At 32.4% G+C, this 24,060-nt stretch overlaps 1 protein-coding gene across 2 annotated transcripts in view; it reads left to right on the top strand.

Annotated features, from left to right (window-relative positions):
- Positions 1-24,060, top strand: part of LOC123697135 (fasciclin-2) — a 103,173-nt gene that overhangs the window by 66,176 nt on the left and 12,937 nt on the right. For both annotated transcript variants that reach the window (XM_045643550.1, XM_045643551.1), the window contains exons 2-4: positions 21,373-21,535; positions 22,040-22,200; positions 22,505-22,629. In XM_045643550.1, the coding sequence (XP_045499506.1) occupies positions 21,373-21,535; positions 22,040-22,200; positions 22,505-22,629 (449 nt within the window). The remainder of the gene's footprint in view (positions 1-21,372; positions 21,536-22,039; positions 22,201-22,504; positions 22,630-24,060) is intronic.

The raw sequence follows: 24,060 nt of genomic DNA on the forward strand, positions 1-24,060 counted from the left end.
ACGCTAATTATTGACATAAGCTCATGACATTTTGGTAATGGTTCGGTCACACTACCAACGACGAAGACGACCACGACCAAAATTCCAATCTTGCCGAAATTTGTTCAAAATCAATATTTAAATCTCTCGTCATTCTAGTACTCGGAAATAAAAAATTTCGAGGTCAATTAATAAAAAAATAGGGTTTTTTTGTGATTTTCGCTGAGACGATAAGTTTATCATACAATCACCTGAACCAAAATTGTAGATCATCTAATTATCTATAAAAAATGTTACATACATTTTTTTCCAGGAGCCTCCGTTTCTGTGAAAAACCTGTTTGTTTATTCATTGATCTCAAAAAAAAATGTTTCCAAACACCAATACGACAGGAAATTCTAAAATGTCATTTTAATTATGTTTTGCACAATTTTATTTAATTGCGACTGGTTGAATATTTTGTTCGTGGTCGTCATTGTCGTTGGTAGGGTGACCGAATCCTTAGGCAAAACATCGTACGCTTATGTCAATTTCTATCGATAGCGTATTCTATTCCTTGGCGTTTTGACATTTGTCTCGGCCTGGGCTGCAAGGAAATGTCTGCTACACCCTTAGAATGACTTACGCAAATTGCGTTGGCGTTACGTGTATAGAGGGCGTACAAATGGTATTGTAAATGTCCCCTAGATATTGAGAGCAAATAGACTATGAATTCGTCACGGTAGAAATTACTTTGGCTGAGTAATTGTGTTTATTGTTAGGTTAATTTTCTGAATCAATACATTTTCTCTCATATCTATCTTCTAAAAAAATCTTTTGAAATGTTAAATTGAAAGCAGTTTCGTAGGCAAAGTCTACGACTTACGTATGGGCGAGGCCTTAAATCCTTCGAATGAAGAATGTAAGACTGATTATATTATTCAAAAAGACGAATAAAGAATTCGTACCTTAAAATACACAAAAACATTGTACTTAAAAATTCTGTGTCTGTTATACTCTATTTAATTCATCATCATTTAAAGTGTGTTTGAAAAATACTAACATTGTGCAATATATCAGAACAAGATGTGGAAGAAACAATATTATCCTCCGCAGAATCCCTAATAAGAAATGTTGAAATAAGTCCCTAGAGGAATATTTCTTTGGCATTTATTATCTTGTGATGTATCTGCGGGGAAATGGATTAGATTTTTTCGTTTCTCTTTTGTTTTACAGCTTACGATATTTTAATAACGGAAGTTTTATAGCATATTCCGTTTGAATTGTATATTTCAAAGTCATTTAATTTAAACAATAAATTATGGTGCATGCATATAAATTTCAAGTTAAATATGCTTATTATCATTTACTTAAGTTTACATTGTAATGATAAAACGAGACGTATTAAATTTAAAATCACCCAAGACGAAGAGGTCTGTCTCCATGTTAAAACGAGTTTCTCTATAATTAAATTATATCTTCTGCAATAACATTTCTCAGTTTTATGACTGTTATTAATTAAATCCAGATTTTATGACAGTAACCAACAATTGTAGGATTACAAACATTTGAGAGTTTATAACTCATAATCTTGACTGTAAATAATATATTCTTATGTCATAAACATAAACATAAATAGGTAAATACTTAACCTATTATAATCAAAGATAATGTCCATGTTCATTTATTCTTGTATTATTAGTTTTAGTACGGATTTAAAATTGTATATGTTTAGAACATCTGATTATATTATTATCCATACTAATATTATAAATGCGAAAGTAACTCTGTCTGTCTGTCTGTTACTCAATCACGCCTTAACTACTGAACTAATTTGCATGAAATTTGGTATAGAGATATTTTGATATCCGAGAAAGGACATAGGCTACTTTTTACCCTAGGATAGGTTTTATCCCGGAAATCCCACGGGATCGGGAACTATGGGTTTTTCTTTGACTGCGCGGGCGAAGCCGCGGGTGGAAAGCTAGTGGCAATATAAATAATTGGTACTGGAATAAATCTTAATACATTAAATGGCGACGCTCAAAAGAGTGCTATTGCATATAATCTCTTAATTTCTAATATGTTTGACCCTCTAATCTTCCGAACGATTTTACAATCCCCTTGTCGAAAACGAATTGCTACGATAATTGTCGTGAAACTTCGCGAGTTCTGTCATTAAGAGATTGAAAGATTACTTGTTCCCTTACTGGGGGCTAAAAATCGACCTAGAGAATAAGATTTATCTCATTAGTTTAATGGTGCGTCTAGAAGTCGGGGGTTAGGCGCGGTTCAAAATTCGGAGTAAGAATACGTTGTTATTTCCTTCAAGGGTAAGTCGTTTTATTGCACTGTTCCGTGAAATAAAGTATGCGGCGTTAAACTTTGGTATGATAAATCTTATAAGATACAAAACTTATGTGGAAAAATATTTTAAGTACATGCGTCTGATCTGCTGTCCTTTACGAATTATAATTTGCACAAGTGTAGCTCAGTGGAAATTTGACTGTTTCATTCTAATGACTTTCATCTGCGTTCCACTGCACGTATCACAATGAAACGTACATTCCACAATCTGCATTGTAATATGAAACGTAATATGGATCATCGCGATACGTGGAGGGAATTCTCTAGACAATATTAACACAATATTAATGAAGAGATAGTTAAGCTATTGCTAAATAACATGACATTATATTTCAATTTAATTTTGATAATATGATACAGTCTAAATTAAGTATTTTTTCTGTATCCATCACAACCACATTGCCTGTGGGCTCGATTGTTTATCTCAACAAGATAATTTATCTTATCCCATTCGATTTCCGCAGATTTGATTTTCACTTTATTTTTCGTCATGAAGTTGGGATAAAAAATAGGACGCTTAATAATTGCCCAATATAGTTGAAAGTTACTAGATATTGCTGGCTCTTATATTCACTACGAGTTAATTAGAACAAAGGCGTAATTGTCACGACAGGAACAGTAGAACTTTCACAAACTTTTCTGATAACGTTGTGCGCTGTTACTGTTTAATTAAAAGAATCTTATATTAACGGGATGTCCATGATGTCGGTTTCGAGAGGAATGCATAGGGGTGGCTTATTGGAAAAGTTTTAACTGTATTACATTTGATTAGACAAGACGGACGCCATGATGAGGCAACTTCGTACCCTCCAGCTTTACGACTCGTAAATAACTTGTTTATTTGTAATTTTAAATTACATTTTTATTCTGAAAAGAACGATATATTACGTGACGGTCTCACATTTCAGGAATGGGAAAACGTAAAATTTGTAGTAGGTAGGTATAATTTTTGTATGTGATAGCGAGCTAGGTAGTTTATTACGTAGAAATTTGTAAACTTATAATATAAATGGCTACAGGCTATGTAGCACATTTAATTATATTTCGGTTATTAAATTGTATGTATTGCTAACAACTTGCTATTTCGCGTTCATATCTGTAATCATTTTTATTCTAGGTAAACTTATGTTTATTCATTTCTATGTTCAATTCCAAGTAAGACAATACATGCTCTGAAACACATCGCAAATATCAAAGCTAACGTATCTATTATCAGATAGGCGACTTCAATTACTTTAAAGCAACAGTCAATATTGCATTTTAAAAGCATTTAAAAAGAACTGTAAGTTTTGTATTGAAATAATAACAATGTCTTTTCAACAGAGACTTAAGAATAATTGCAGCGTTGAGTTGACAAGTCTTTTTTAACAGTTTTTTAATATTTCTATTTTGTTTTCTATTTTGTTAACTACCGGTGGAAACTTTCCAGATTTTGCTATCATTTTTATTAAAAAGTAAAGCGATTTTTGTTCAAGAGTTTCGCGGAATTCGAAGCTATTTCCTGGGGTGTTTTAAAGTCTATTAAAATTTTGTTAAAAGTTTGATCAACCGTGTACTTTTAACGCTAGATATATATATATATATATATATTTTACGTGAATCTGACGGACTCAAATAATAAAATATTTCATTTTAGAATCAATTCCATCGAAAGTTACAAAACAATAATCAAAGATGAAGGAGAACATGTAAAGATTTTACTTGTTCGATCGCCTTTTACGTTTATTTTTTCGCATTTGTATAATATGTCGACGCATACCTTTTCACTTATACAGAATATATTCATTAAATATCTTAACAAACCAAAATATTGTAACGATTCTTTACTAATGGCTATACTTACTTTATAATCTGATGGATGACGTGTCTTCCAGTTTTTTCCCGGCTTAATGACCCTTCGCAGTTGCTTGGATATTATAGATTGAAGATAAAAGCGTAATTTTAATTATTCTTAATGTACCTTGTATCTTTATTTTATACGAATTAAGAAAAACAGAAAATAATATTCATTTGCAAAAATCTATTACGTATCTGTATTTATTATACTTAAGCTTTATTTTTCTGTTTAAGGTTAGTTTCATAAAAAACTACAAAGTTTTGTTTAATATAAGGAATACTATTGTTCTTAGAATTAAAAAGAGTACTAAGACTAGGTACATTTAAAAGTTTTCGATATCACTCCACCCTCACAATTTTAAGGGCAATATTTTTGGTAGAATATTACACGCAGGTGCAAAGGTTATCATTAATGGGAGATTAAGTTACCCCTCATTCCGTCTCGCTCTTACAAAAGAGAAAAAACAATAAGTGTATACCCTTCTCTTTTATTTGCACAGATGTTGGTAAGATTCATCGTAGTTAGATATAATTTACTTTTTGTAAGAAGCCTTATTGTGGCTCAACCGCGTTTCATTTAATAGGGCTGGTTGATTGAATAAAGTCGGCGTTAGTTGTTGTGAAGTTAATTTAACTCTTTATATTATGATATTATGTAGGCTTTGTGTATGATTTACAAAGTCAATTATTATATTCATGGTTTAAAAAAATGGTAAGGATATATTTTCTAATTAAAGATGCTAGTAAAATTGTGGTAAATGCAGATGGATTGTCTAGTTCAATTATATGATCATGTTGTCCGGCGAATGTTAGATAGACGGAATAGTTTTTGGAATTAAGTTAATCTTTAATAAACCACTATTTCATAAAAAAATTGTTTGAAATTATTAATATTCTTTTTTACTGTTAAATAGATAACTAAAAGCTCTTTTTATTTTTCACGTATAAAAATTTACAATTTTCCAGAAAAAATATGTATTACAAACGTGCTACATACATTAAAGATTCTATAGATCCACTGAAATTCTCTCCACGTAACATTATTCTTTTTACTTTGCCGGTGAAGCACTTTTGTTTTAATTTAGAGCGGCAAAATTAAGAGCAGATAATGTCGCCGGACGGCTTAATTAACTTTATTAGAATTTATTTCACGAAACGGGAACATTTAGGGTTTTTTAATCTGTACCGTGATACGGAACCCGCTGGCTCGTTAATATAGAATTGTGAAAACGTACAAGCTCTTGTTAATCTTTTAAATAACATTAAAATTTCCAGCGGAATGCTCTTAGTAGATTTTTTTATACGTGTCGCGAATATGAGCTCGTGTTTTGGTTTATTTATAAAATTAATTAAGTACGATGATGCTTTGTTACATAAAGACGGAACATTTAAAAGGACTCGCGTCTAACGAATACGCGGATTGAGGTTAATTAAATTATTTGAATCTAAATGAACTTCCAAAGAACAAACATGAACCCGTCGAGGGTTGTATTAACTACACACGTAATTTTTGAGTCACCTGCGTGTTATTACGGTAATAAATTTATCATATTTGTTTGTATTGTATAATACTTATTAACACGTTTTTGATGAATATCAACAAATAGAATATCCAGTTAAAACTGTAATTAAAATTCTAAAATCGACTAATTGAATTCGAATTTTATGTTGGATTAATTTGAAACCAAAACATTTCCCGACGTTTTTATTTTAAAAGGTTTTCGTGTAAACTCATTAAAAGCACTTTAGGATTGTTTTGACGAGCGAACAAAATTGAAAAGCTTAGCCGAAATTAAAATGATATCTGTGATACAAGTAAAAAGGGGTTGGGAAGTGTGTGCTTCAAATAAATGAACAAAAGGGTTGGAAATGTTCAACCTTGCGGGTGTTCTGGATAAATACGATACTCTTATACGATTGTTTGAAGGTATTCACCCCATTACCTATATTTATGTTTCATACCTTTTTCGGTTTCGCAGCTAAATTAATTATTGGGTTACATAAATCTTTTGCGTTGAACGTGATGTTTTTGTTAATTAACGTGTTGAAATGCGTAACATTTTTCCATTGTTTTCACGTGGAAAAACATATATTAGAGAAGTAATAAACAGTACCTACCTACGTATTCCAAAATAAATGAAGGTACCTATAGTTAATTTAAATTTATGCGTAAGACCAAGTCAAAACAACATTTGCTTTTACAAGCCAAAACATAAACATCCCAAAACACTTTAATTTACGGCAATGGCTTAAGACGAGCGTAGCACAAGGTAAACTATTATGACTGCACGGTAACACATAGGACTATATCTAATTTGAATTTGGCCAAACAAGGGGATGGCCCTGACTGATGGGCAGGACAAAGCCTGTGATTTAATATTGTGTAGTATGTTTACGCTGAAACATCGTTCATGGCCTGAGCTGGGACGCAGTTTGTCACCTGACATCCGTGTTATTTGACCGCCATTTTGTATTCGTGACGCATGAATTATGACGTTATATACATTTGTGTTATGGGACTTTAACGGGCGACTATCTGAAAGTGCTTGATCTTAGTAACGGTGTATGTTATGTTGGAGGGAAACTTATCTTGGTATAAAAAAAGGCTTCAAACATTGAAAGCAAAGCCCAATGTTGTAAAAATATCAATACTATGTGACTATTTATCAAATCATACGAAAATTAGACAGCCTCGTTCAATGTTTTTCTTGTAAATTATTATTAAATAATATTTTTATCAATGTCGTATTAATTTATAAATAATGATGATTTCGATTTACGATAAAGTTTTTAAAGTGAGTATTTTTATTTTTATGAATATTCAATTTTATTTTCTTTCCAGGTAAATCAAAACACTGCGCGGTAAACACGGTTAGGAATAAAAAGAGGTAAAGAGGCGAGTACACACAGTCTCTCAAGACTCGAGTAAGTAGCTTTTTGTGTTACTCGTATAAAGCTCGCACACATTATCTTCATGCTCGTCATATTACATTAGTAACACTTTATGTAAACTTTTCTATGGAGTTATGTACATGTGTGTCGTTGCTCCTTCTCATCACAAAGATAAAGCAGTCTACTTATAGTTTTCTTACTTTGAATGCAAGATTAAAAGCTTCTCAGACATATTATTACCTATGAAACATTGTAGAGATAGCAAAATGAAGAAAAAAATACAGTTAATTTTAATTTTTTTTCTTTAAAATAAGGTACCACTTGAAATAAGCTCATTTTTTAAATTCTACTTGAAATTGTCGATTAGTTTCATAGTATAAATTAACCGGGCCACCAAAGTAGGCCACAACAAGGTGGGTTATAATTTAAGAGAGCCTACTTTATATTTAAAGCGCAGAATTGCTTAATATGCCCACTTTAAAGGGAATTCACTTGACATTATTTATAATGTGCTCTTAAACCGTCCCCAAATCACAAAGGACACTTTACGTCAGTCTTTGAAAAATGTTTGAAGGACGTGGATGTTCGAGGGGATTAGATTAAGCCAGTCCTTTTATTTTATCCTGCTTCTATCTCCGATTTTTATAAATTGATAACCATTAAAGAAGTCCTTTTAAATCCGGTTACCGAAGTATATACATAACTTCGCTTTGATAAGATGAAAAATATTGGGAAAGACTAGATGTTGGTGAGATGTATAAAGATTAGTCGGCAAGATGTCTAAAGGCGATGATAATGTTATGAATCTTAAAGAACCATATTAATGAGAGGCCCTTTACTCGAGTTTTGTGACATGTTTGTAATTGTATGTGTACGTGGGCTTTTCCTTTTAGTGTTCTTTATATTAATAAACATACTACCGTATGTTATTACCATCATAATTATGAGACGTTAATTTTGGCCAACGTGATAATGTAAATTTATCAGTAATCATATTTGAGTATTTGACTAATTAGCTATATTCGAATTAAGCTAACATTGTAACTATAATATTTTCATACAATATTCCAAAAGGAGCTTCCTTTTGGAATATTGTATGAAAATATTAGCGTTAAAAAAACAACGCAACAATCATGAAATGAACTACACTAGTGCATCCAATAAAGCGCTTCGTAAATCACTCAAAACACAATTCAAATATTCAATAACAACTATTCAGACTCGATCGCTAAATAAATATTGCGAAACTAATTAATTTCGTTCCATACACAGAGCTTGACAAACTATCGACTATCGATTATTCTAACGAACCGACTGCGAGTTGTTAATCAGGATTATAGGTACTCGATAATCAGCGCAGCAATAGTGATGTGCCTTCACACTCGAGAATTCGATTAATGACTAATTTATTATCGTTTAATTAGATCTGTAGCTAAAATTCGGTTACTCGTACTTCGATATTTAATTAGGTCAAACGCGGATTGGGTTATGAATGTTAATTGATCTAAATTGATTTGCATATTGCTATGATGGTTAATTAAATATCGCTGTAACTGTAGTTAAAACGTTTTGTGAAAAGAACTTTTCGAAGTTAATACTGCTAACCTATTCAGCGAATTAACTTGCGATAAATGAATTAATATTGATAAAATTATGAATTTATGCATTTAAAAGGATTCAATAAAAATAAAAAGTATAAAGTGTAAGGTATGAATGGTATATTAAAAAAATATATTTTTTATATTTAAACAATTTTATACATTAATTTAACATCAAAGGTACAAAACATACATAAAACAAATAGTTAAAAAAATAGTTCCCTTATCGCCGGAAGCCCTACAAGCTCCCACGGCTCCGAATAGTTGTTACACGTTACACATAATTTTTTGCCCGACTTCCTTCCAAAACACCGCATTCTCATATCGCACGTCGTTAATGTAGAAAGGTAAGATTTTTTTTTCAATTCCAAGAAAAATGTCACAGCTCTCTCTAAATTGTGCGATTTTGAATGATTCATATTTTATTACCACGTAATTTGACCTTTGGTATTGTTGAGGATGTAAAAAACCGTTATTACAAGCCTTCAAAAATGTTAAATTTTAATAATGCGATTATTTTTAAATGTTTTGATTATTTAATGTGATTGATATGTTATAACTTAATACTATTAATAACTGAATAATGACTGGTACATTATCTACTGAACTACTTCGTATTAATTTCAGAAAATGTTACGTAAACGGTAAATTGTTAAAGGTTACACGTTATATGTCAATGTGTTATTGTAATAATCGAATGAAAAGTATTGTATATTATACAATAGCAACAGTTAGGTATAAAGCTATTTTATCCCCGGTTAAGTAACGAATAGTTCATGCTTCGTTGAACCGAGCGCTTACAATATTAAGTTACTTGATTCGGAACTCTGGTCTACAATTTCTAGTTCAAACTTATATGTTTCGAAGAAATAACAAAATTAAATTTTCTTCTTATTAAATAAATACAGTAAACATCATGTATGGTTCCCCAATATAAGTTTAGACGTTTCAAAACACGAAGCTTTTATTTTTCCTGGATTGCTTTAAAGAAAGACGTATTTTTTTCAACTGCAGCATAAACTAATGAAGCTGTTAAAGCTGTGTATAGCTTTATTTAACAATGTTTTATGGCATTCAAATGCTTTATGAATATAAATATTTAAAGAATAGAAAAATATCGATCACGAACAGGAAATAATTCGAATACTCTGGTGATCGGACTTATTCTATTCTTTAAAAATTTATAAGTTTATATGGTGTTTATTTACTTACCAAACTTTTTCTCATTTGTCAATAAATCAGGTGACACAGGTATTTCCTTGTGCGTCACCTTAATATGGTGCGAAGGGTGCACCCCAGAGGTTTCGGGTGACAAATTGGATAACATATGGCCACCTGAGCGTTATGCCTTATGCCTTGTAAAAGTTCGTTGACTATAGAATGTGACAGCTAAATGCACAATTTGCTGTCTTTCGTTGTACCTTTTAAATGAACTATTGGTTACTAAAAGAAATATTAGGTAGGTTAATATTTTATATGTTATTAGGCGAAAAACAATTTATCTTATTTAGTTGTGTACTCGGTTGGAATAGAATTGTGTAATAAAATATTATCCCATTCTTGGAAGTTAGAAGGTTGTGACACGTGCAGTGAGCTTTCAGGTTAAAGTTCAAAATTGGAGATCTAAGTGCTTCAATAAAAATTATTTTATTCTGTGAAATAGAAAGACTCAAGGCCTCATTCTTGTAGATACATTATAATATACTACCTGGAAGTAATTTAACTTGATTTAATTTTTTTGTTGTATCAATAAAAATGTGAACCTACTGCTTATGAGTACGTGAATGTAAATAAATATATTTCTGAAGTTTTTAACGTGAAAGATTAATTAAATAATGTCGTAAATGTTATTTGAGAACATCGCACATACCTACATAACTAAGAAATAATGAATAAAGGAGATTTCGACTTCCTCAAAGCAAAACAGACGGTTGTCTCATCAACTTTATACGATTTCAAAAGAATATCTGTCTAATTGAATTAGTAAACAATAGGATTCGGTGACCCACTTTAAAAGCAATAAAGGCTAGTCTCGCTTTAGGGCATTGCAGATAAATTAAAAAAGGGGCGAGTACCTCCATTTACGATTAACTTTATTAGAATTCATTGGAAAGAACGCCAGAGGCTTACTAATGAGCCGTATAACCTTTGTCGATGGAATCCTATCCGTTTCGCGAGTGCTTTATTTAAATTTCATGAACGCTCTCGATCGCCTACATTCATTAGACGTTTTTGTTTAGAGACGTGCCTTCACATTGTATAATAGATTATGTGTTTGAACTGGTTATTTATTCAGTTTATTTTTAAATTAAAGGCTTGCCCTGATTTTGTAGGCATTTAATCCTAATTGTACTTACTTTAAATTATTCCTATTATAAATCGCACAATTGTAATAGTAAACTCATCAAATAAATTTGAGTTTACATATTGAATAGCACTAACTTTAACAAAAATATTCCATAAAAGGAAAATATACAAATATTAAGAACCTATTTTGTTATTAAACGCTAATCAAAGAACAAAATCAGTAATTAATTGTTTGTTATTTCACGCTTAGAACACTTCAGCGAGCTCGGTTAGGAACAGCCGATTAGCGCAACCACAGGTGCTCTAATTGTATAAACACTAAGTCTAAAATGTTCTAGTAAGTTAGTAACAAACTGATTCACATTATATTGTTTTATAAAAATCCAGGTAGGTACATCATATCAAACATGGTTACATATTTTCAATATTGGTATGAATATTTTTATTTCTTAGATGTTTAGATTTATATTTCCGTCACTTACCTGTTATTTTATTGAATGGATTATGGGCTTTTATCCGGGTAGATGAGGTGTTAAAATATATCGCACATAACACAGTCTTCACTATTTTGGGAATATAATATAAAATAGGTCAATATTTCTAAGTTTATAATTTAAATCACTTATTACATGGATGATGCTAAATATACTTAGTTAGTCTCAATAAATGAAATAATTAAACTAAGCAGAGAATGTCAAAGTTCAGTAACCCAAGCAATCTATATATTCAATAAAGAAAAATCCGAATACCCCACAATTTTGTTAATCAAAATAGCATTCGAAGAAAATTACTGTTATTATCATTTCGTCTCTATTGTGTTTATTGGAAATGCCGTTCAAAGTTATTATTTATTGAAGTGAAATTTGATGACGAGCTTGAGTCAGGAAATGATCGCAATTTTTAATATTACGTCAGAATAGCAGATGTTTCTGACGTACGAAAAAATTAATTTAGTGTGTTAGTAAGTTATCAATCAAACACATATGCCTACTCATATATACAATAATACAATAGGTATTTGTATTAATAAAATAAAAGATATAATTTTGACTGACTACCTATAATTTATCTGAACCAACTGCCAATAAATACGCATTAAATTAAAATGAAGAATACTACATACTTCGTTTCATAGCAAGTACGTAGAAAAATATACGGAAAATCATTAATCTATCGAACTATTCAAGTAAAGTAATTGCAATTTCGTGTACCTGACTTGGGTGGAAATAGTTTTCAATTTTCGACCTTATTGCAATGCTGTTAAAATTGAGGGTATCGGATAAAATTCTGGGTTATTATAACGCGGGGCTGCATTTGACGAGAGCCGCAAGCGACACCTTGGAAAATTGGAAGGGAAATATAATTGGAAAATTATTCGGCTCCGCCACTTTTCAGTTACCCCACGCATTATAGTATTAGACGAGAGTGCCTGGAGCTGTTTTCGAATTGAAATAACCTAAGATCTGCATATAGATGCAGCGGTTGGAGCTAATGCTAGACTTGAAGTGGTATAATTGAATTCTAATATCGATTTTCGAAGTGTGATTTTACTGTTAGATGTGACGATATCAGCTTATCATATCTGGAGGTTTATTAACGTGTAAAATGGTAAATTTTTTAACGAGGCGTTTATAAATGTTATAATGGATATCTATTGAAGGCTTTTGCTTAACCTTTATTTTCTACATAACGACATTTATCTAGCAGCGATCCTTATCATCACTTTTACTGAAATTTTCTAATTCTCTTACCAAAATGTGCAAGTTGTCCAAACCGAAGGAAAGTTGATAAATTGTTTTCAAGTTTATTTGACATTTTCATCTTTAGTCTGCGACAAGTTGATAAGTCGTGCCTTATCTCGTCAAGGGCTCATTTCTTTTCCTGTTTGAAAGCCTTAGGGTGTTTGTAATACAATTGTATGGAATAAGTGGTTTCGGATGGTTTAACGTTGTGTGTTTCTTATAATGCTGTTTCTGTGGAAACATCTTTTTTCAGCATCATTAAACACGCTGTAGAATATGCCGTGGGAAGAACTTCTGTTTTTTAATGAATGTGCTCCTAATATTGCTTAATTAACGTGTGAAGTATTGGCATGTAACGAGCATTTAAGAAGTTTATAATGAGATCATTAATATGATTAGGTATTCATCACCTAGAAATAATAGTGTTACTAGGTAGGTACCCGTGTTTCTATTAGTTCATAGCTTAAGATGCCGTCTCATTGGTTGGAAAAGAATGACAGCAAAAAGTGAACGTTGATAAATACTTGTTTGAAGTAGATTAGAGATATCGTTTTGCCAACAAAGTAATGCATTTAGGTAATATTTTAACTTCGTCACGCGTCACGTTCGACACCCCGGCTGTTCAAATGTTTGGCAAGAGTGCGTGATCGGAGTCGATCGCGTAGGCTTTTGCTTTATCACATTGTTTGTTTTATATCGCTGGGATACAATTAAGATAAGTCTCTTAATAGCTTTTAATGTAAGTACACTTAAGGTAAACTTTATCCTTTACCTTCGGCAGCCTGGAAGAGATCGCTGATAAGCGATCAGGTTGCCTTATGTGCTGTGAATGTTTCCTTTTCTTTTAATATTATAGTTTGTAAAATTTGTAATGGTACATAAAACTGTTAAATAAATAAATAAAAAATAAAGGTACTATACGTTATAATGCATTAATTTTTCTGAATTCTCATCTAAGTTTTATATACGATATTTATTGTAAGTACGTATATATTTTAATGAGGACCTAGTCACTCTTATTAAAATTTAATAATTATAGAGTGTTTTAACAGGCTTCGATTCAGAATTTGTAAATTACACGAAAACGTCGTGTTTATTTTTAATTAATAGCATAATGGAATGAATAAATAACCCATAATTGTGTTATAGTAACTGAAATTTTAAAATAATAGCAAAAATTGAAAGAACTCATTAAACATCAAAGATGTCGGTATCGGCACAAAAATAAACAGGGCTGAATTCAGCACCTTATTCGCAAACATGGGGTGGATGATAATTAATCTGGGCAGAGAGACGTGATGTACGGAATACAAATCATTAATAACGCCTGTGATTTACCTTTCGATGAATTTTAAGGCAGCGAATGATTTTGTGATACACCAATGGAAGGTGTTGCTAACTTTGTGATTATGTTCTCGTTTTATCAATGTATTAGTACTCTTTAATTGGGTAGGTTTATAATAGATACTTCGATAGTGGACTTTCATGTAATTGTCGGATAGGTAAATTGATCACAATGTTATGTTTACGACTATGAAAATTTAAAGGATTAAATGTATTATTAGGTAGTAGTAGGATCAAAAAAGCATATTCTGAGAAAATCATAGTTTCAACTTATGAATATTAACTTAAATTTTACCTTGGAAAATTATACACAAAATTTAAATGTTTTATTAATAGAATTCTTCGTATACGTTTAATTGAATTTCTGGAATACATTTAAATGTTCAAGCTTAACGTTCATGTTGGCATCATACTGACATGAAAATTTAAATGAAGGGCTTCCTGAAATGTTGAAAGCTAAAGAGAACATTAAATGTTATTTATTAGTAAACTGGAATTTTCCTTTTACAAGTTTTTTGTATGTTGTTTAATTTTTGTCAGTTCTGAATATTATATCTACCTACTGCTAAAATAAAAAAGTTTTTAAAGTTTAAAGCGAGTTTTAAACATACAGCAAGTCTTAGATTAAAACTAATAATACTTCCTAACTTTAACTATATATTTTAAATTCAGATCAGTTTATATTGGCGGACAAGGCAACTTGCCAACTACTAATACTAATTAGTACAAGCTTTTTACGTAATTCATTTAATTAAAACTTTATCACTTGAAATGTTTTACTGTTCTGTACTGTAACAAGATAATAAAAACCCATTAATTAACTGGACACAATGTAATGAAAATATTTTAACAGAAAGAATAGGGTCACTTTTATATTGTCGTACATTTCTAAATTTAAGTGAAAACTGTTTTTTTTTAATTTTAGTTCAACTAAAACAGATTTTTTAGCAATAAATATTTAATAATCATATAAATTGTAAGAAAAAAAAATTACCACGTATACTTGAACAATGAATGTAGGTTTATTTTATTTAAATAGTCCTTATTCAGGAAACGAGCCAGAAGTATTTATTAAAATAAAGGTCCTCTACCTTTCATACTTAATAGATTTATCTAAATTTCTGTTCATACGTTCCCCAAAAAGCACCAACTTCTTCACATTTCAAGCATTCTCAATATTTGCATAATTGAAAAGCACTCAAGCTCAATGTACTCCAGAGTCCAGGAGAGTGTGAAGTGCGTAGGTGACAATTTATAAGCCGACCTCGACGGCGATTGACCAGTTGATTCATCTCGAGGGCTTGTATCCGGCTGCAATTTCGTTTGTGACATCAGCTGAATAAATAATACGATATTTGTTGTAAATACATTTTTTTTTCTATTTATTTTAGTTTTTCATTGAATTTGTTAGAGATATACCTAATCGTAGATTTATATCATTCAGTGATTCCAAAGCGCTTTTGTAAGTAAAGTTGAAAAATAAGCCGCCTTAAAATGAGTGATTTTAAGGCGGCCGCGGCCCCGTTGCATTATAAAAGGGGCAAATGTGTCATTTCATACATTTCACTTGCAATATGGGTTAACTGCACCCTCCTTCGAAACGCAATAACGTACTTTGACTGTGCTACCACTGTGACGTCATTATAGATATGTGTGGTTTAGTAACAACCGTGACGTGTGCGTCATAGCGTCGAAGTACACTCCAATGTTTTATTAGGCTTATTTTTCGCGAGTTAATAAATTCGTATTATCTTTTTAATGCAGTCAGAATACGTACCTGTTTTGTATATAGCAGTAAAAATATTTTCAGCACGTTAAAAGTTTCTTAATTAACTCCATTACCACGCGATAACGTATGCATTTTAACATTTTCACAACATAACAGAGAGCGTGAATTAGTCCGGGAATTGTAATTTACAGATGCGGGGTGCAATGATGTCGGTTTGTTTGTGGGCTATAAAGCAAGTCGTAGGCTTAGAGGCATCAAGCTGTAATTAATGGACGGCGGGAGACAGGGGTGAAATTGGATCAATTTACCAGCTATTCTCCAATTTTAAAGGGGGATATTGGTAAACAAAACTAATTTACGGTGCGCTGATTAGGCAAAGGCATTTAAGAAATTGGAAATTTTCAAGTTTGGGGCTGCAAAATTTGAATATTATATACAAATTCTGGTCAATATTTTATATTATTTGAATAAACAACGTATGTACAATACAATTGCTGCGTAATGCTCCCGTATATTATATTTGAAAAGTAAAGGAAGGACTTGACGGAAGCAATTATGTATCCTTTTTATCACAAAAAAGATCGGTACTTATACGAAGGTAATAAAATTATGCATGCCGTCGTGACACATAAAACTTTAAGTTAATTACGATTCAATATTGCAACGCATTAAGGTCAGAATTTAACAAAGGGCAGAGCATAATTTTATGGAAAATCTCCTCAATTCAGCACATATAAAGAGTGCTCTAGTGAAGTACGGCGGAGTCCTGCCCCCACGTATTTTGCTATTGTTTTAAGTGTTCTTCGTTACGCCCCTGTACTCAGCTGAATTTTAAGACCGGTCTTTTTTGTTTTCTTTATAGAGGGTCCTTCTGCTAAACTGATAATGAAGGTATAGGGGAGGTTCGGACGCGTAGTTAGCGTAAAAAGAAAATTTATCGAGGTACTGAAATGGTTTTCATTGCCCGTAATTGTTCCTTTTTGGCGAATTCAGCACAAACATCTGTTATATTGTCGGATTAGTGCAATTGTACCTCGTGCATGTTTTAAATTATTTATCACGCAACGCGTCGTTATGAATTATTTTCACATTATGTTTGTGGCTTGTACCAAAATAAATGTTGCTTACTTATAAATTATTATTAGTAGTTGGACATCATCATTAAATATTTCGTTTTGGGGCTACAAGATTTTCGATAAAAACCTAGGAGTAACATTTAATGCAAACATACATTTACATGATTTACAAGTAGGTACAGAAATTTGTAAACAACGATCAACCAACGTTATTATCATTATGAATGTTGGGTTCACGTATAGGTAAACCGAAATGAATTCAATAATTTCAAACATCCTTTGAAGCATAGCCCGTTGTATCATTTCTTATTAATTCATAGCGGAAGCGTCCTTTGGCCTGAACTTTCAAACATTCAGTTCACACACGGCCCCTTCGCATCCACAAACGCAATTTGTCTCATTTCCCTCAATTACGACCTTTTCAGGACGGAATCTCGTGTCAAGTGGGGTGAGGCTGATTGTGTATGTTTTATGTGGCCGGCGGAAAGTAAATTATTGTTCATTTTGCTTGAGTCATCCTCGTGTAGGTATGTGTGTATAGGCATAGTGCATACATATGTGATTGCAAATTGAAGTTGATTAGCTGGGGACGCTAGTTATAAATGTATTCCTCTAATTCGAGCTTTTGTAACACTTTGTGCTACGACAGTTTTGTTATAAATCGTGATTTTTTTAATGTTTTAAAAATCATCATATTATAATGCATTTTTTATATTTATATTGAATTCACTTTAAAATGTCTCTTTACATTTTTGTTTAATTGATTGTTCTAAATCTTGTTAATCTTGTTAAGGTTGAATCCCGTTAAAATTATATAATATGATGATTCTTTCTAACTATAATACATTAGATAACATTATACATTTTATTTGAAAACGTTTGAGGTAGCGCTTATATTGCAAGCGTATCGGAAATATAACCACCTGACCTTAACAAAGGAAACCGCATCGATTCAATTACAAAATGTCCTCTGAGAGCAAAAGCATTGATAATAATTTATTTGCCAGTAGCAAACACTGATATACTATTGTATAACCCATTGAAACAATTTATAAATGCATCGCTATTAAAGGTTTAACTATCTAAATTAATTAAAGTGATTGTCAATTTGTTATTTTCCGAAATAAAGTTTAGTTAGTAAACATAATTAAAATGAAATTTGTTTTTGTAGGGTTCCCGATTTCGGTTCCTGCAATGTTTTTATGTGGTTTTCATAAGTATCTATTTATTAAAATATGGAATATGTCGTGTTTGTTTTTTGTTAAATTTTAATTAGATATCGTAATAGAAAGCTTTTGTTTATTTAAGGTTCCATGTATCCAACAGACAATTTTGTAACTGATTTCAACATAAGCATGTCGCAAACATCTGAACGTCTGCGCTAAGCGCGTGTTGTACAAATTCACAAAGCTGGCTTACAGAGACACGAACATATTCATTTTCGTCAGATTGTGGATTATGTTCTACCTTTGTGCTCTAATCCACGTCTAAGCGTTAATACTACAGATTTGCAGCTTTCGTTCATAAAGGGGGTTGTTTCTCACAGTTCCCTCAGGCGGCGTCTTGAATCGCGAGGGGAAGGTGCTCTTAATTGGGAAATAATGCCAAAGCGATTAATCAAAGTCTATTCTCAGTGTATATTGTTTTACAAACGTGCTCCGACGTGGAACAAAACACTTCTCATTATCATGTCTAAAGGCACTTTGTGTTTCAAGTCTTTCCAACTAAGTGTGCGATTCTGTTGATATTGCCGCTGCATTCTTAGTGGATTTATTTAAAATCTAAAACAATTGTTGCAACTACGAGGTTTGAAATATTTTCAGCGTAATAAATGCAATGAAGACTATCAAAGTTTCTATTATGAATGAAAATCAGGCATGTATTTTTTATCTTTCATGTTTCATATTTAAATTGTAATAAATCATTAAATGAATATTTTCAGTATTATTATGTATGTTGATTCGTATGTATATCAAACTTGATAGTACATTTTGCGTGGTGATATCCTCACCCCTTGTATAAATTTGACATCCCCAAGAAAATAACAATAAAATAAAATTTAATGTTTCAATTCTTCTGCAATTGTTGGAATAAAATGCATTCTTGCAAAGTTACCACGTACTATATTAAATTCAGTACTCTGGAATACATAATATAATACCTACGTTGTTCAGATTCTTATACTACGAGTATAGACTATAAATTTTATTCTTAATTGTGATACATTCTGTGGTCTATATTGCCTATATATTCCTAAGTTTCATATGTAACAATTCATCTTGTTACGTGACGTAGAAAACAGGCAGGCAAACGTTCGATTGTTATGGAATTCAATATTATATTTATTTCACCTTTGAGTATTTTACTTTCATCCAATTCTCTACATATTCTGTACTATAAACTCCACGTTTTCCCAATAGCAAACAACCTTATAGAAAATATATACGAATATCGTCCAGTAAAATGTTTAAATTACAAAACACGCAAACGGGGTGCTGTATAGACCCACGCCGGTCCTGATTTCCAATGGGACCTCGGGACGTCTTCAGTAGACCTGAAACTGTTACACTTCGTTTCACTTCATGTGCGATTGGCCCATTGTGAAGTCAGAGGTGACTTGAAAACGGTTGGAAGCAAAATGTACGCGCTATAGATAAATCGTACCTTGTGGTATCCATTGATGGGATTTCGATTAATATCCTATTGAAAGCAAAGTATTGAGTAAAGAAAATGAAATGTCGGATTCTATGGAACTTTTCATAGTGTTCGCACTATAATTATTTCTGTTTTCCTTAAATATAAAAAAAAAAACATTGCTCCAAGTTGAACGCAGTATTAAATTCGACTGAATTTTAATATCATTTTAAAAGTATAATAAGTGTTTCTGTTTGTGTAAACAAAAAACAAAACATAAAAAACAATACCGCATTTAATGTCCCTCATTAGAGTTAATGAATTTATACCCAAATCCTCGCGCCTTGTTACTCTGAATGAACGTAATTGGTAATACAAAACCACGCGGGATACAATGACTAGTTATGAAGCGATGCCGCAAACCCTTTAATCCACCGCTCGGCCCCTCACTGGAGAATTTGTCCACAATCCCTCTATGTTGATGTAATTTGAGGAACTTTGAATTGAATTCGGAATAAGTTCTGATTTTGTTTTATTCCTTTGTAAAGCACGCATTTCGATTGAGAGTGTGTGAATGTGTTTATTCCACGTTTATTCCGACAGAGCTTGTGAAATGTGAGCTTGTGTGATTAATCATACTCATAATAAACCTTCATAGAGTAATAATGTATAACTTTCAATAGATATTTTATTACATTCAAAGTGGTGAAAGTAATAAAATATCTATTTAAATTTCAGAAGTGGTGTTCTTCTGTAACCAATGTAGGTAACTATACCCAACTAACAATATAGAGAAGAGCATAATATGGATTCCATTTCAATTTATTAATTATTATTATCATCATAAACTCCCTTGTATTTATAGACTTCCAGACTTACGTTCAAAGACGCAACCCAAACAAAATTTATTATTTAAGAGTCAATAAAACCTTGACTCCTCAAATTTATACCTTGTATCATGTTCGTTGCAAAATCTCACAAACTCGCTTTTACTCAAGATGGATATATAACGTATAAAAATGTAACGTATTTCGTCCGATGCGCAGGGGAGGGTCCGACGTGGTCTGCATGCTTAAAAAGTAGTAAAAAATTCCATGTTCCTCCCCCATTGATAATATACCTATATCTGTGTGTTGTACCAGATGGTGTACGTATATTGTATACCTTTGGATCGAGTGAACGTGATTGTTTTTGTATGAAAACAGATCTTTTAATTCATAAGTATGGTTTGTGCAAAATGCTGTCTTTGACATTTTTATTGGAATGGTTGAGCGGAATTAATGTTTCCTTTATAATTTGGACTAATGTTTGTAGCTAGAGGTTCAACTTCTCCCGTATAGGAAAGTCACAACTCACGACCAAGTAAACTCCGAGTAATGTAGGCATACATTAGTCGCCTTTCATAACATATGGGACCCAAAACTTTGGCAAAGTTTTGTAAGAATGGAAGTTACAAGTAACAATGTCACGCGCTTTCAAATAAATTGCGGTAACTTAATTAAAGAGACCCACAAGCACTGCCCTCGCCCGTTCTACCCTCAATTTGGACTAGAATAAATATTCCACGTAAACATTTTGAATTGCTTGTTTAATTACAACTAACTCTATCCGTATTTTAGGAAGTGAAATTTTATGACGACAATACCCTTTTCGTAGTATATTGTTGTTTTTCGTTTGCAATGTTTGTGCTAGGAGGAAAATGGCTTATCATCTGTAATAATCTTATAGGAAGGAACTTTGAGCAATATTTTTTTTTTTATTTTATATTTCATAAAAACTGTATTTGTCTCCAAGAAATTTTATTTTATCACAAAGAAGTATGTTAAAGGTAAAATAAACACCATACAATTCATCTTAGTACCATGAACTAAAATCGCCTTCTCTTCCAGGATGCACAGCACAGAACCTCAGGATATTCCCAATGCAGAAGCAGCAGACGGTGGCCGTGGGCAAGTCCGTGGTGCTGACGTGCCAGGCGGACGCGTCCGACCCGGCGCTCGTCACGCAGCCGCAGTGGAGGGACCCTAAGGGACAGATTATAAACGAGGCTGCGTAAGTTTTGCTCTGCTTTATGAGTTAGGGAATAAGGAAATTTTGTTACAAACGTGGTTTGTACATTGTCTGGTACATTGCCAGTTTTTTATTTTGAGACGATATTTCCTGTGATTGCGTTTAAATTTAATGCATTAGGTATATTAATCATCTAGGAATAACATTAATAAATAGTTGCATAGACGTTCATAATGGCAGGCTATGTGATTATTTTTGAACTTACTCATTTTTAATTTTGTTTTTTTCCATACGGGTTCGATCCTCTAGGGCTTTATGGCATTGTAGAGCAGTTTTTAGGAATTTTATCTTCATGTTGTTGACAGTAGGTTCATTCTGTACAACAAAGGACTAATCTTTGGATGGATTCAACTTATCTAGGTCTCTATCATTTAAACCCGTCTACCTCACCAAATCATCAACGCTGAATATTATATTACCACACACAGTATCATAAACCATCCACATATCCAGGAAGCTCCAAATAAACGTAAATACATTCACCAGGCCCGGCACGAGACCCGAAATTTACACAGAGCCAATGCCCGCGAAACAACTGCAGCTGCTATACATATCGTCAATCACTCCGGCGATGGCAGGCAATTACACTTGCGAAGCGACCTTTACCAACGTGCCTCTCAGTGCTAGCGTCGTGCTCGACACTTTCGGTATGTACAAATTGCACTATACTGTTTAGTTAATGGAGATTTTATGCAAGTGTGATGCAGTATTTTGAAGGTGCTGATTTTTCTGTTGAGGTTTCTTTTGATTTGAGACTTTTATCGTTATTTCTTTATCAAATATTTGTTAAACTTTTTTCCAATATAATAACATGTTAATAAGTTGTTGAATTCTTATTACATTAAATATATGTACAAGCATTAAACTATACGTATATCACTTGAATAATTACTAAAAATGAAAAAGGAACATTATGAAGAAACAAACATAACGCTAAGATTCTGTTTATAGTGGCAATAACTTGGACGAATGCTAATGAAAACCAGTACGCGACAAAAGGAAAAGATTTCAAAGTAATGTGTGAAGTAACTGCTGAGCCGGCGCCTTCAGTGGACTGGTTCAAAGAGGGTACTCCGGTATGTATTTCTAGCTTTCCTTTATAGCACAAGCTTGAACGAACAATTATGTATGAGCATAACACATTTGTTTAGATAATATGTATGTACATATACTATACTTTCAGTTGTAAGCACCTTTAAATTGGGTTTGTCAGTATTTTGATAGAAGATTTATTGCCTTCGCTCATCAATATATACGGAATTTTTAGTTCCCTGATTATTATATGTATCGTAACATTTTAGGTGTAAAAAAAGTTGCCACAAATATTACATGTTTAAAAAAGCACTGAAACTTATTGTATACTAGTGGGTCGCCCCGGCTTCGCCCGTGGTACCTAAATATTTAAACTATCCTATCTCTCAAGTTGGATCAAACTGCACATGGTGTGCGAATTTTATTATAATCGGTTAAGTGGTTTAGGAGTCCATTGAGGACAAACATTGTGACACGAGATTTATATATATTAGAATATATTAGTTTTATAAACATTGTTATGGATTGTAAGCATTATTGATCTCTTTAGAATGTGAAATTAAAAGGATAAGAGTATATTATGCTGATTAATACAAACGTAGGGTAAGAGCGGGTATTACCGGTCACCTAAGGACAAAAATAAACAACTCATAAAATAATCAACTTATCTTTATTAAACTTTACGAAAATGAAATATAGTCTTATCCTCTAACGAATTACTTGAATTAAGATCAATAGTAATTGTGTTTTTGGTGTAATCAACATAAGAAAAAAAAATGACTTTGACCGGCATTAGACTCCATGGAAGGCAATTCCGGTCACCACGGTTCTAATGCCGGTCAGCGTAGTTTAATGACAGTCAGCGTAGTTTAAAGCTGGTCACCGAAGCCTACGTCCGGTCAAGCTTTTCTGAAACATATATCACACATGTAGTTTTCAGGCGTCACACTACCCGTACATTCAGCATGCGCCCACAGCCCACAAAGAACACATCTGTACCAGAGTTCATTGTTTCTCCCGTAATCATCACACAGAACACACTTGTTTTCAGAATCATTATTTTCAATATCTGTGTCATCATCTTTACGCAAGTCAGTCATCTCTATATCAGATTCTGAACTGCTGCTAGTGTTATTTTTCTCCTGAAGAATTCTTTTTTTGACTGTGTGGGCTGTTTTTTTCTTTCCATTTGGGTTCAGTTTGCTTTGCCTTTTCTTGTCCTCACTTTGCTTTTTAGTGGCTTCTTTAGTAACATTGCTCTTCAGATTCTTTCTTGTCTCAGATTTCTATAGCGGGATAGCAGATTTCTATAGAAAACTATAGCGGGTAACTCCGGTCAGCTTGACCGGCAATAGACGACAGAAGGTATTTTTGTGAATCATATTTTTTTTTACAAAATAAACAAACAACAGCGTGAAATAAGACTAAATATTAAAAACTCGATCAGTTAGCAGTCCGGAAATCAATTAAGTATT

The sequence above is a fragment of the Colias croceus genome, chromosome 14 (assembly GCF_905220415.1).
Source record: "Colias croceus chromosome 14, ilColCroc2.1".
In the NCBI taxonomy this organism is placed as follows: domain Eukaryota; kingdom Metazoa; phylum Arthropoda; class Insecta; order Lepidoptera; family Pieridae; genus Colias; species Colias croceus.